This window comes from Nycticebus coucang, chromosome 20 (genome assembly GCF_027406575.1).
Source record: "Nycticebus coucang isolate mNycCou1 chromosome 20, mNycCou1.pri, whole genome shotgun sequence".
In the NCBI taxonomy this organism is placed as follows: Eukaryota; Metazoa; Chordata; class Mammalia; order Primates; family Lorisidae; genus Nycticebus; species Nycticebus coucang.
Genome location: NC_069799.1, coordinates 1,132,234 through 1,146,792, shown reverse-complemented (window position 1 = coordinate 1,146,792; position 14,559 = coordinate 1,132,234). Strand labels below are relative to the sequence as shown.

General features: G+C 40.0%; 1 protein-coding gene and 1 long non-coding RNA gene across 7 annotated transcripts in view; one reads left to right on the top strand and one right to left on the bottom strand.

Moving 5' to 3' along the window:
• Positions 1–14,559, top strand: part of PLD1 (phospholipase D1) — a 354,936-nt gene that overhangs the window by 131,827 nt on the left and 208,550 nt on the right. For all 6 annotated transcript variants that reach the window (XM_053572730.1, XM_053572727.1, XM_053572729.1 and 3 more), the window contains 2 exons: positions 156–214; positions 1,517–1,609. In XM_053572730.1, the coding sequence (XP_053428705.1) occupies positions 156–214; positions 1,517–1,609 (152 nt within the window). The remainder of the gene's footprint in view (positions 1–155; positions 215–1,516; positions 1,610–14,559) is intronic.
• LOC128572687 (uncharacterized) overlaps positions 1–14,559 on the bottom strand; it is a 45,302-nt gene that overhangs the window by 23,425 nt on the left and 7,318 nt on the right. The window lies entirely within an intron of this gene.

Here is a 14,559-nt window from a genome sequence, read left to right as displayed (position 1 = left end):
GGCCGGGGCTGGGTTTGAACTCGCCACCCTCGGCATATGGGGCCGGCACCCTACTCACTGAGCCACAGGCGCCGCCACTAACAGATTTTTTATGCAAATGTTTTAGTTTTCTCCTTTCTAAAGTTAGATTTGATTTTTTTTTTTTCTCTTTTCAGACAGAATTCCTTGATATAAGCCAACTGTCTTTCATCCATGATTTGGGACCAAAGGGCATGTAAGTTCCAAGGAAACTTTAAAGAGAAATGTGAAAACTTGATCAGCATTAACACCTGATTTGGGAGCATGTCCTAGTGATGGGCCTACCTGGCTTTGCTTCCAGCTTCTCTTCTCCCTCATAGAGTCAGAGCAACTGAGGAGATCTGTCTGCATGAAACAGACCGTCTTCTATAATAAACAGTGTTGGTAGCTGCTTCCCGGCTCTGTCTTGTGCTCGCCGCACAGGTCCCTCTAACCCAATATCCATAGCAAGTATGGCGTGGGGCAAATGCATTAAAATCAGATATATAAGATCCCTTCTTCTTATCGCTTATGAAAGTTAACTGTTTAACATTCATTTTGATGACTATTTAAAAATAATACTGTGTGAAATATATGTTGAGGAACCAGGCAGAAATTTACTTAATTATTATTTTCCATAACAATTTTAGATGTTGATAATATGAAGAGTTTAACTTTCACATTTTTGTTCTCTTTGTTCTTTAGGGGCATTGACTAAAAAAAAAAAAAAATTTTTTTTTTTTTTTTTTTTTTGAGACAGAATCTACTGTGTTGCCCAGGCTAGAGTGATGTGGCCTCAGCCTTGCGCATAGCAACCTCAAACACTTGGGCTCAAGTGATCCTCCTGCCTCAGCCTCCCTATCAGTTAGGACTACAGGTGCCTGCCATGATGCCTGGCTAGTTCTTTCTACTTTCAGTAGAGATGGGGGGGTCTCGCTTTTGCTCAGGCTGGTCTTGAATTCCTGAGTTCAAAGGATCTACCAGCCTCGGCATTCCAGAGTGCTGGGATTAAGGCATGAGCCACTGCACCTGGCCTTTTCTTTAACAGCATTGATAGTACTTGTTTCAAAAAGATTTTCTTTTGTTATGCCATTGTTATTGCTTCTTCTTGTCCCATCTTTCAAAATCAAGATGTTACCATCTTCAAGGCCAGTGGCTTTGTTCTGGTTGCCAGAATGTCTGTAAAGGCTATAGCAGTGCCCATAGCATCTCAATAGCAGCTGAGCTATGCCCCTGCAGATATGTGGAAACACATGGGGTCTTTTTCAGGTTGCCATAGTGACTGGAGGGAACACAGCAATTAGAGCTGGACCCAGGATGCCCACAGTCCTGTACTGTTCATAACAGACTTATGCTGCTTCAGATGCCAAGATGTTTTAAGATGAGTTGCTGGAGTAGGTGAGGGTGTAGGAGAGACTGTGGGAATGACAGGGTTTATTAGTTACAAGTTGTGAAACTGTACAAGCAAAGTGAAAGTTGGAAATTTGAGGATGATGGGTTAATTTGATGTCTCTTTCAGAGAAGGTATGATAATGAAAAGATCCGGGGGACATAGAATACCAGGCTTAAATTGTTGTGGTCAGGGAAGAGCCTGCTACAGATGGTCAAAAAGGTAGGACTTAATGAGTTTGTGTGTTTGTTTGTTTTGATAAACTGGGTATTTGGGAGAGTTTTACATACCAGTTTTCCAAAATTATAAATCTTTGAAATCCATGACAGAGAAAATTTTTATTTTAAAATCCAACTTCTGGTATCCATTTATATACAGTATCTATCTAAGATTGGACTTGCAGACAGCATGTACAAATTATATACATAAAAACCCCGTGGACATATAACTCAAAGATTGGTTAGGCAAAAAAAGATGGACAAATGGCCAACTGGCATATGAAAAGATGCTTAACCTCCCTAGTCATTAGGGAAATGCAAATCAAATCCACTTAGGATACAATTTTATACTACAAGGATGGCTATAATAAAAAAGATGGACATTAATAAATGTTGGAAATTGGAGCCTCAGATATTACTGGTGAAATGTAAAATGGTGTGGCTGCTTTGGAAAATACCCTAGCAGTTCTTCATAATGTTAAACATGGAGTTACCATATGCTCCAGCAATCCTACACTAGGTACCCAGCCAGGAGAACTGAAAAAATACGTCCACACCACAGCTTGTCCATAGCAGCTTTGTCATAATAGACAAAGAAAGGAAACAACTGAAATGCTCACTGAGTTATGAACAGATAAACAAAATCTATTGTATCCATACAGTCAAATATTATTCAGGCATAAAAGGGAGAAGAATACTGATGGGTGTGGGGTTTCTTTCTGGGGTCATGAAAATGTTCTGAAATTAGATTGCAGTGATGGTTGCACAACTCTGTGAATATCCTAGAAACCATTGAATTGTATACTTTAAAATGTAAGTTTTAAGATATGTAAATTGTATTTGAATAAAGTTTTAAAATTTAAGTTAAAAAGGGGATGAAGTACTAATACATGCTATAACATGGATAAACTTTGCAAACATAAATTTAAAGAAAGTCAGGAACAAAAGGCTATATAATATATGGCTCTATTTATATTAAATGTCCAGAATAGACAAATCTGTAGAGACAGAATAGATAAGGGGTTCCCAGGGGCTAGAGTTTGTCCCCTGCTTTCTAGTCATTAACTACTCGTGGTGGCTGTGACACGCTGACCATGTGTTTCAGTCTTTAAGTACCTGTGGTTTTCTTGACCTATGGTTTTTGTTAATTTAATTCTGTTAGTGGGCATGGTATTGCTTTTTTGAGTATTGAAAATATTCTTGAACTATTAAGGATGGTTGTAATGGTTATACAACTTCATTATGAGTATAATAAAAACCAGTGAACTATACACTTCAAAAAACTAAAAGACAAGTAAAATTAGGCATATTTCAGGGATGATTTTAGAGTTGCATTTGTGACAAATGTATGTCATGGCAAGTGTGTGTAGACAGCAAACTTTATATCTTACATCTCACCCAACTAAAGGCTCCTGAAGGAGCCGTGTTCTCGTCTGATCCTTACCTATGTCCTCCAAGTCTTGTGTATGGTAAACAGTAACTGTTGTAGTAATAAGGTGCTGGGATTTGGAAAAACCATTAAAATATGAATAAGAAATCTACATATAATATTTCCCCAACTTGAAAATAAGCGAGTTTATATGTAAAAATGAAATTGAGCTATGTGTATATTCAAAAATACATAAAATTAATACACATGGTGGGATCTATGCCACCATTCCATGTCTAGAGAGCTTGGAAGAAAAAAATAAGCTGCCAACAAACTGAGAAGAGAATAATAAGCTGCCAACAAACTAAGAAGAGAAATAATATACCAGAAGAATTGTGAGCTTTCATGTAAGCTTCTCTCATTTGTACTCATGCTGGATATAAGTGACAAGGCAGGAAATCCAGAGACTTCCCCCAAAAGCATCTTCTCACCACAGATTAAACTGATCCCTGGGGGATACCTGGACCAGATGTCATGCAGCCTGCTCCTGCCACTGGCTCCTGCCCCACCTGTGCTCTTGGATGCTGGCTGTTCCAGCCCACAGGGGCCCTGGTGCAGACACTTTCTGTCCCCTGCTTTCTAGTCATTCACTGCTTGTAGTGGCTGTGATATGCTGACCATGTGTTTCGGTCTTTAAGTACCTGTGATTCTTTGACCAAAGACTCTCTAGGCTGTCAGAGCCCTCACATGTGTGCAGAGCCAGGACAGCAGCCCTCAGTGAGGAGGGCTAAGGGTGGTTCTGTAGCACATTCTCCCCATCTCCCAGACCTCCCCAGCTGTCTATGGCCCGGTTGCCTGTAATAAAATGCATGAAAACACAGCATTTGTGGCTACCTTTCTTGCTTTTTATTCCTGTCTTTCTTCTGTTCCCTACTGGTGCTTCTTGGCACCATCTCCCTAATAAGCTCTTCCGTGAACTACTTGATATACATCCTTCCTTATCTCAGAGTTCAGTCTGGGACAAGCCACCTTAAGGCCCCTACTGCACGGATGGGAGCCTTGGTCTGGCTCAGTTAGGCATTCACTGAGTATCTAGAAGATGCCAGGTTGTTTTCTAGGTTCTGTGAAAGCAGTCCTTGCCCTCATAAAATCCTAGCAGAGGGGGCACACAGGCACTATGTCAATAAGCCACGCAAGTTGCTAAATTCAGGTGATGATAAGGGCTTTGAAGGGAAAAAATGGAGCCACGAGGGATATGGGACTAGAGAGGGTGACTTTAACTCCAGACATCAAGGGAGGGCCCTGAGGAGCTGATTTTTGAGTTCAACCTCCATAAAAAGCAGCAGCCAGGAAAGACTGGTGGGACTCTGTTCCATAAAAGAAACACATCTCCTCTTTATAAACTTTGGATTAAATCATGCTTCTACAGGATAGTCTAAAAAGATAAGATCCTCCCTAGAATGAAATGTATCATCATTTTAAATTGTGTAAATCTTTAAAGATTAAAGTCTTGATTCTAAGTTAACAAGTATTTCCTGAATCACATTTGTGAGATTTAAAATATCCGAGATTGTATATAGATGATAAAGTATCCCTGACGAAGTAAGTGTAGAATGTTTCTCACTCTAGACAACTATTGTATTAATGTCCAAGTAGAAGTCACTTTTAAAGGTAACATTTGCTTATAACCCCCCTTTTCTCTTTTGTTCTATGTTGACAAATTGAAGAAACAGGGTGATTAAACTTTAAATCAAGTTTCATAATGACCTTATCTCAGAGATGAGTAAAAAGAAGAAATAAAAAAAAAAAACCAAACACAGGAACCATTTCATTTTAAGGGTAAAACAGGTGCTCAGACAGCAGCACATTCATTAAGTAACTTCTCTGTTACCTGGTAGCAGGCTGGATGTTAAGTTTCTTATCTCAAATAATGTTGTAAGAGAAAAAGGTGCTTTACTTCACTGAACTCTGAGCAATGCCAAGAATTAAAAGTTCTAGACAGTAACAACATTTTCCTGGTTTCATTTACCCTCTGAGGGCCATTCATACAACCGTTACTTAGCTGAGATGATGACTTTGCCTGATGACTGGCTCTGGGCTGCTAGATTATTCTAGGCACTGGGCAGATAGCAGTGGACATGGCAGCCACTTTTCCTGTTACCTCTAGTGCAGGAGACAACAAACACGCAGACAGATAAATACTTGCAGATGTGCTGCAAAGAAGCTAAAGCAGGCCAACATGAAGGAGCAGGGTTGGGGTGAGGAATGGTGGAGGACAACTTTTTTGGCTGGAGTGCCCTCCCTGTAGAGAGATGTGTAAGCAGAAGGGACTGTCCATGGGAGGACCTGAAAGAAAGAGTTTCTAGGCTGAGGATCAGCAAAGAATGAGCTTGGCAAGTCTGAAGAACATACTGATGTGGTGGGAGAACAGGAGGGATGAGTCTGTGGAGGTGAGGGCTGGTTCAACTGGGCCTGTCTGCAATTTTATGCTATGGCAAGCAGCAACACAGGAGGACACAGCTCCTTGGAGCAGACGATCATGTCACATGATTTACAGCAGACTAGTCACAATAGCTCACACTGTGTGAGTCATCTTAGTTAATGCTTTATAGATAGGCATGGATAGGATATTGCTGCCATGTCCTCAGGTTCCATGTTCCATGTTATTCTCATGGTATAGATTTAGACATCAGGCTTAATTGCCCAAATACACACAAGCATGAGAGTGGCAGAGCTGGAACTGGAGCCCAGGGAGGCTGCTTGGAGGGCAGGTGCTTGACTGCTTGACTCTGCAGCTGACTCCAGAACACTGCTCATGGATTCCTTACTGGATACTTATCTTTCTGTTAAAGGGGAAAAAAAAAAATCTTTGACAAAAGAGACAAAGGAAAGAAATCAGAGGAGTTTTCATGAACAGCATAATTAGGAAGGGCTTTAAATAAAGACCAGGAATCACTTTATCTAATAGCTAATGACTATTAAAAAGAACAGCTCCAAAACACTAGAGAAGTTGAAGAGAACACAAATAGAAAGACATGACATCTTATGGATTGGAAGAATTAATGTTGTTGAGTGACCATACTGCCTAAGTGATCTACATATTCAATGCAATCCCTATCAAAATGCCAATGATGGTTTTCACAGAAATAGAGAAAACAATCTAAAATTTGTTTGGAACCACAAAAGACATTGAATAGACAAAGCAATCCTGAGCAAAATGAACAAAACTGGAGGCATCACACTACCTGACTTCAAAATAAGCTACAAAGGGGGCAGAGACAAGATGGCTGACTGAAGCCAGCTTTCCACAGAGGCTCCCGTCCAGAAGGAGAGTTAAAGAACAGAAATTTAGCAAGTAACCTGGTGGATTTGAGCTTCACCAAGAGAGAAGGTTGAAGAATGCACATCAACCCTGCTGAGGCCAGCTGCGACCCCAAGGATACAAACAAAAGGTACAAAATCCATCACCAAGTGGATGGGAGTCCCCTCCCCTCCCCCATGAGAAAGGCTCAGAATGCCCCACAAACAAACCAGCAGAGTTCAAAGGTCCTCCCACTACACTTCACAGGAGAGACCCTCTAAAAACTGGACCTACCTCCCCTACTAGGGTGCCATGGCATTCTCCTGCCAGGCATAAAACTGTATAAAACTGTAATATATTCTCTACCTGCAAGTCTGAGCTCCCAGCACTCCCCTCCACTCTCACTCTGAGGTCTGGAGGCCTGTCCCCCAGGAGTCCAGATTCTAGGGTGATTTCTTGAGGGATATGGAAAGTGCCTAAATTGGCAGCTGGTCAGTGCTGACTCTGGGGCACAGGAGTGAGGAGAGGATGGTCGGCTGAGAGGGAACCAGACTGGAACAGCAGTGCCCTGAAGCACAGAGCAGCAGCCGTCTTTTAGCAATAATAGGGCTCACTCCTGTATATTCTGAAGCCACACCCCCTGTCTCCCTGGGCAACCAGAGGAGGCCTGGCATCTACTCAGGTGACAACCACCATGCAACAGATCTGGGACAGAAACGCAGGCCCCGTGAGTAAAGGGTTTGCCTGAGGTGGTACCGACCTGGGTAGAGCGCAGTGACTATAAACGCACTCGCAGTCCCAGGAAGTTCCCAGGGCGGGGCTGACCCAGAGGACTGCTTTACTGAGCCTAAGACACACCTGGCCCTCAGGGGATCGTCAGACAAAGGAAGACAGGAGGCTAGAACTGACGGGTAACCGAATACAAACCTGAAGAAGCAAAGACAGGGCCTGAGGCGCGGGCTCTGGGAACTCAAAACACCTTCTCTTCTGCAGGGGAATTTAGCAGGGACAGAAACAAATTCCCGCAAATTTGTTCTGTTCTGTCAGTAACATCAATCTGGTGGGGCTGGAACTAAGTGAACATCCCCCAGCCTACATCAAGCGCCCAAGGTTGTCAGGCCTCACCTGCCCTGCTAGATAGAGGCAGAGTGCAGCAGCCTGGCTGAGCAAAAATAGATTTCCTTGTGATTCAGGCAGGTGCAAACACCTGGAGTATCTGTTCACTACAGGCAACTGGGTCAGCCAACTGCGGGGCTATCAGTGACCGGGTGTGACAGAGGTTCAAGGTGGGGAAGGAGGTATCAAACTTCCCAGACTGATCTATTTGCTGGGTGGCTCCTCCTGAATCCATGCAGCACTGGAGCAAGCCATATCAGAGTAGTTACCAGACCCCTGTGATCTACTTCCCAAAGAACTTTTAAACTCTCCCACCTGAGACAGGTGCTAACTGAGACAATTAATTTGGACCTTTTGAACTGACCCAATCACCTGAGGACTATTCAGGTGGTGCCCTGAATGTGGTTGTAAGAAGGTTTGATTTTTCTTTTCCAATTGTTGCCTGGGGGGGGGCGGGGTGACTTAATTGCTGATATTTCCTCACAGCTGAGACCTCAACCCAGCGTAACTATTTCACTAGGGTCGAACAGAAACAAGCTGAAAACAAGACAGAACCACTTGCCCCACCACACCAAACAGGTCCCCAGTTTCTCAGGTCATAGCACTGTACAGGTCCTCGACAAAGCTCCAGGGGAAAAATCAAATGCTGTAAAACAACCATGGGGTGGAATCGGAGGGAAAACTCTGGTAACATGAATAACCAGAATAGATCAAACCCCCCCCCCAAAGGAAAGATATGGCAGATGTAACTGAAGATCCCATTCATAAACAGCTGGCCGAGATGTCAGAAATTGAATTTAGAATTTGGATTGCAAACAAAATTAATAAAATGGAGGAAAATTTGGAATTAGAAATTCAAGCAGCAATTCAAAAGTTGGAATTAGAAATTTGAGGAGAAATTCAAAAGTTGTCTCAAGTTTTAACAAATTTAAAGACAAAACCACCAAAGATTTTGATGCACTGAAGCAAGAATTTACAGCCCTCAAAGGTCTTAAAAATGCAGTAGGATCCCTCAGTAACAGAGTGAAGCAAGCAGAAGAAAGGATTTCTGACATTGAAGACAAAGCCTTTGAACACTCCCAAACTCTCAAAGAGGAAGAGAAATGGAGAGCAAAAATGGATCATTCTCTCAGAGAGCTCTGGGATAATTCAAAGAAGGCTAATATCTGCCACATTGGAATCCCTGAAAGTGATGAAGTGGCTTTGCTGGGCACAGCGGCCCTTCGCCATGAAATTATGAAAGAGAATTCTCCAGACATGCCAAGAAATTCTGAAATTCAGATAGCAGACAGTTTCAGAACCCCAGCACGACTCAATCCCAGTAAGACATCCCCCAGGCATATCATAATTAACTTCACTAAAGTTAATATGAAGGAGAAAATTCTGAAAGCAGCCAGACGTAAGAAATCCATTACCTACAAAGGGAAGAATATTAGAATGACTGTAGATCTCTCTGCTGAAACTTTTCAAGCCAGAAGAGGGTGGTCATCGACTTTTAATCTCCTAAAACAAAATAACTTTCAACCCAAGATCCTGTATCCAGCTAAACTGAGTTTCATTTACGATGGAGAAATTAAATGCTTTAATGACATTAATATGTTGAAGAAATTTGCCATAACCAAACCAGTTCTTCGGGATATTCTCAGACCTATCCTCCATAATGACCAGCCCAATCCTCTACCACAAAAGTAAACTCATTCAGAAATTTTTGATCAAACTCCAACTTCCACAGTGGTGAAAGGATTAAAAATCCACTGGACTTTCGAAAAACTCAATACCCAAAATTTTACCAGACTTCTCAATATTCTCCATTAGTGTGAATGGCTTAAACTGTCCTCTAATGAGGCACAGGTTAGCTGACTGGATACAAAAACTCAGGCCAGATATTTGTTGCATACAAGAGTCACATCTTTTTTTTTTTTTTCATGTCTACATTAAGGCATTTATGGGGTACAATGTGCTGATTTAGAATGCTTACATGATATCGCACTTTTTTTTTTAATTTTTTATTAAATCATAACTGTATACAATGATATGATTATGGGGCATCATACACTCACTTCATAAACCATTTGACACATTTTTATCACAGTGGTTAACATAGCCTTTCCGGCGTTATCTCAGTTACTGTGCCAAAACATTTACATTCTACATTTACCAAGTTTCGCAAATACCCCTGTAAGATGCACCACAGGTGTGATCCCACCGATTCCCCTCCCTCTACCCACCCCCCCCTTTCCCACTTCCCCCCGTATTGTTAAGTTGATATCGCACTTTTATTTTTATTTTTTTTTATTAAACCATAGCTGTGTTCATTAGTATGATCATGGGGCACCATACACTTGGTTCATATATCGTTTGACACATTTTCATCACATTAGTTAACATAGCTTTTGTAGCATTTTCTTAGTTATTTTGCTAAGACCTTTACATTCCACATTTACTAGGATTCACACATACCCTTGTAAGATACACTGCAGGTGTAATCCCATTAATCCCCCTTCTTCCCCCTCCCTCCTCCCTCCCTCCCCCCTCCCTCCCCCCTCCCTCCTCCCTCCCTCCTCTCACTTTCCCCTTTCTCCCTAGTCTTAGGTTATAACTGGGATATAGCTTTCATGTGAAGGTCCTACATTAGTTTCATAATAAGGGTGAGTACATTGGGTACTTTTTCTTCCATTCTTGGGACACTTTACTAAGAAGAATGTGTTCCAGCTCCATCCATGTAAACATGAAAGAGGTAAAGTCTCCATCTTTCTTTAAGGCTGCATAATATTCCATGGTGTACATATACCACAATTTATTGATCCATTCGTGGATCGATGGGCACTTGGGCTTTTTCCATGACTTAGCAATTATGAATAGGGCTGCAATAAATATTCTGATACAGATATCTTTGTTATGGTGTGATTTTTGGTCTTCTGGGTATATGCCCAGTAGGGGGATTACAGGATTGAATGGCAGATCTATTTTTAGATCTTTAAGTGTTCTCCATATCTCTTTCCAAAAGGAATGTATTAATTTGCATTCCCACCAGCAGTGCAGAAGTGTTCCCTTTTCTCCACATCCACGCCAACATCTCTGGTCTTGGGATTTTGTGATATAGGCTAGTCTCACTGGAGTCAGATGATATCTCAAAGTAGTTTTGATTTGCATTTCTCTGATGATTAAAGATGATGAGCATTTTTTCATATGTCTGAAGGCCGTGCGCCTGTCTTCTTCGGAGAAGTTTCTCTTCAAGTCCCTTGCCCAGCTTGCAATGGGATCCCTTGTTCTTTTCTTGCTAATGCGTTTGAGTTCTCTGTGGATTATGGTTATTAAACCTTTGACGAGAACATAACCTGCAAATATCTTCTCCCATTCTGAAGGCTGTTTGCTTGCTTTGCTTACTGTGTTCTTGACTGTGCAGAAGCTTTTTAGTTTGATCAAGTCCCAATAGTGTATTTTTGAAGCAGCTTCAATTGTCTGGGGGGTCTTTCTCATAAAAAACTCACCCAACCCAATTTCTTCAAGGGTTTTCCCTACACTCTCTTCTAGTATTTTTATAGTTTCATGTCTTAGGTTTAAATCTTTAATCCAGTGAGAGTCTATCTTGGTTAATGGTGAGAGGTGTGGGTCCAGTTTCAGTCTTCTAAAGGTTGCCAGCCAGTTCACCCAGCACCATTTGTTAAATAGGGAATCTTTTCCCCACTGAATGTTTTTAATTGGCTTGTCAAAGATTAAGTAACGGTAAGAAGTGATTAAGGAATACAGCAGTGTCCCAGGTTACAAAATCAACATTCATAAATCGGTAGCCTTTATATATACCAACAATAGTCAAGTTGAAAAAACAATTAAGGACTCTATCCCATTCACAGTAGTGCCAAAGAAGATGAAATACTTGGGAGTTTATATAACAAAGGACGTGAAAGATCTATATAAAGAGAACTATGAAACTCTAAGAAAGGAGATAGCTGAGAATGTTAACAAAGGGAAAAATATACCATGCTCATGGTTGGGAAGAATCAACATTGTTAAAATGTCCATACTACCCAAAGCAATATATAATTTCAATGCAATCCCCATTAAAGCTCCACTGTCATACTTTAAAGATCATGAAAAAATAATTCTTTGTTTTATATGGAATCAGAAAAAACCTCGAATAGCCAAGACATTACTCAAAAATAAAAAAAAAGCAGGAGGAATCACGCTACCAGACCTCAGACTATACTACAAATCGATAGTGATCAAAACAGTATGGTACTGGCACAAAAACAGAGAAGTAGATGTCTGGAACAGAATAGAGAACCAAGAGATGAAAGAGTCACATCTTAACTTAAAAGACAAATACAGACTCAGGGTGAAAGGATGGTCATCCATATTTCAGGCAAATGGTAATCAGAAAAAAGCAGGTGTTGCAATTTTATTTGCAGATACAATAGGCTTTAAACCAACAAAAGTAAGGAAGGACAAGAATGGTCACTTCATATTTGTTAAGGGTAATACTCACTATGATGAGATCTCAATTATTAATATCTATGCACCCAACCAGAATGCACCTCAATATATAAGAGAAACTCTAACAGACATGAGCAACTTGATTTCCTCCAGCTCCATAATAGTTGGAGATTTCAACACTCCTTTGAAAGTGTTGGATTGATCCTCCAATAAGGAGCTGAGCAAAGAAATTTTAGATTTCAACCTAACCATCCAACATTTGGATTTAGCAGACATCTACAGAACATTTCATCCAAAAAAAACTGAATACACATACTTCTCATAAGCCCATGGAAAATACTCCAATATCAGTCACATCTTAGGTCACAAGTCTAACCTCTGTAAATTCAAAGGAATAGAAATTATTCCTTGCATCTTCTGAGACCACCATGGAATAAAAGTTGAGCTCAGTAACAGCAGGAATCTGCATAGTCATACAAAAACATGGAAGTTAAATAACCATATGCTGAATGATAGCTGGGTCAGAGATGAGATTAAGATGGAAATTGCCAAATTTTTGGAACAAAACGACAATGAAGACATGAATTATCAGAACCTCTGGGTACCACAAAGGCAGTCCTAAGAGAAAAATTTATAGCACTGCAAGCCTTCCTCAAGAGAACGGAAAGAGAGGAAGTTAACAACTTAATGAGACATCTCAAGCAACTGGAAAAGGAAGGACATTCCAACCCCAAACCCAGTAGAAGAAAAGAAATAACCAAAATAAGAGCAATTAAATCAAATTGAAAACAAAAGAATTATACAACAGATCAAAAAATCAAAAAGTTGGTTTTTTGAAAAGGTCAATAAAATAGATAAACCTTTCGCTAACCTAACCAGGAAAAAAAAGAGTAAACTCTCTAATCTCATCAACCAGAAATGGCAAAGATGAAATAACAACAGACTCCTCAGAAATTCAAAAAATCCTTAATGAATATTACAAGAAACTTTATTCTCAGAAATATGAAAATCTGAAGAAAATTGACCAATACTTGGAAGCACGTAACCTTCCAAGACTTAGCCAGAATGAAGTGGAAATGTTAAACAGGCCTATATCAAGTTCTGAAATAGCATCAACCGTACAAAACCTCCCTAAAAAGAAAAGCCCGGGACCAGATGGCTTCACGTCAGTATTCTACCAAACCTTTAAAGAGGAATTAGTACCTGTATTACTCAACCTGTTCCAAAATGTAGAAAAAGAAGGAAGACTACCCAACACGTTCTATGAAGCAAACATCACCCTGATCCCCAAACCAGAAATAGACCCAACAAAAAAAGAAAATTATAGACCAATATCACTAATGAATATACATGCAAAAACATTCAACAAGATCCTAACAAACAGAATCTAGCAACACATCAAACAAATTATACATCATGACCAAGTCGGTTTTATCCCAGGGTCTCAAGGCTGGTTCAATATCCATAAATCTATAAGTATAATTCAGCACATAAACAAATTAAAAAACAAAGACCATATGATTCTCTCAATTGATGCCGAAAAAGCTTTTAATAATATCCAGCATCCCTTCCTGATCAGAACACTTAAGAAAATTGGTGAGGGGCAAACTGCAACTCAATTTCTGCTGCAACCCTATCACCAGGAAAGCTAGGTTTATTCCTTCACTTTGCTGATATAGTCAGTGAATTTGCTGATGCTTTCACCCTGCTGTTCTAGGGCATCCAGAACAATGCCCATTGGTGTCTTCTTCAATCAAAATAGGAGGTGCACGTACCACCCAACTCTCTATGGCAGCATGTATGTATAGGCCTAACTGTTAACATCTCTGATGTTACAGAGAGAAGGCCTCAGAAAAATCAAAAGGGAACCATTCTCCTATTGTGTCTGAAGTTTCAAGTGTGTTTATGAAATCTAATGGGAAATAGATCATTTCTTTAGGGAAATAAAAGAATTATAGGTTCTACAGCAACAATAGTATTATCCTATAGGAAAAAAAATCATTGTAAAGTATCAAGGCAATATGAGTAAATGAACAGATTGTTACAGTAGATGATGTTAAGTTTAGCCTGTCTCTAATTCCCTCCAGCATTCTCCTCCCAAAATATCCCTTAGGATCATAATATGTGGGTATAAATTAGTTTAGTTTTTATTATTACTCTTTTAAAATCAAAGGTGATTTCTCTCACTTTTCAGCCTGTTTGATGTGCAGTGGAAACTGGATAAGCCAGTTATTAATACTTTGTTTACACATGTGAAGATTGCTGTTTAGAATATTTTGTTAAATTTGTAAATTTTTGAAATGCTAGTAATGTGTTTTCACCAGCAAGTATTTGTTGCTAACTTAATGGTCCTTTTCCTTAAGAAGGTTACAGCTGTGTAACCGGTATTACTCTTAACAGACTTGTTAAAAAAAAAAAAAGACAAAAAATAAAACAAAACTTGAGTTCTGTTTATATTGCAAAAAAGAAAAAAAAAAGAAAGAAAGAAAATTGGTATAGAAGGGACATTTCTTAAACTGATAGAGGCCATCTACAGCAAACCCACAGCCAATATCGTATTGAATGGAGTTAAATTGGAATCATTTCCACTCAGATCAGGAACCAGACAAGGTTGCTCATTGTCTCCATTGCTTTTTAACATTGTAATGGAAGTTTTAGCCACTGCAATTAGGGAAGAAAAGGCAATCAAGGGTATACATATAGGATCAGAATAGATCAAACTTTCGCTCTTCGC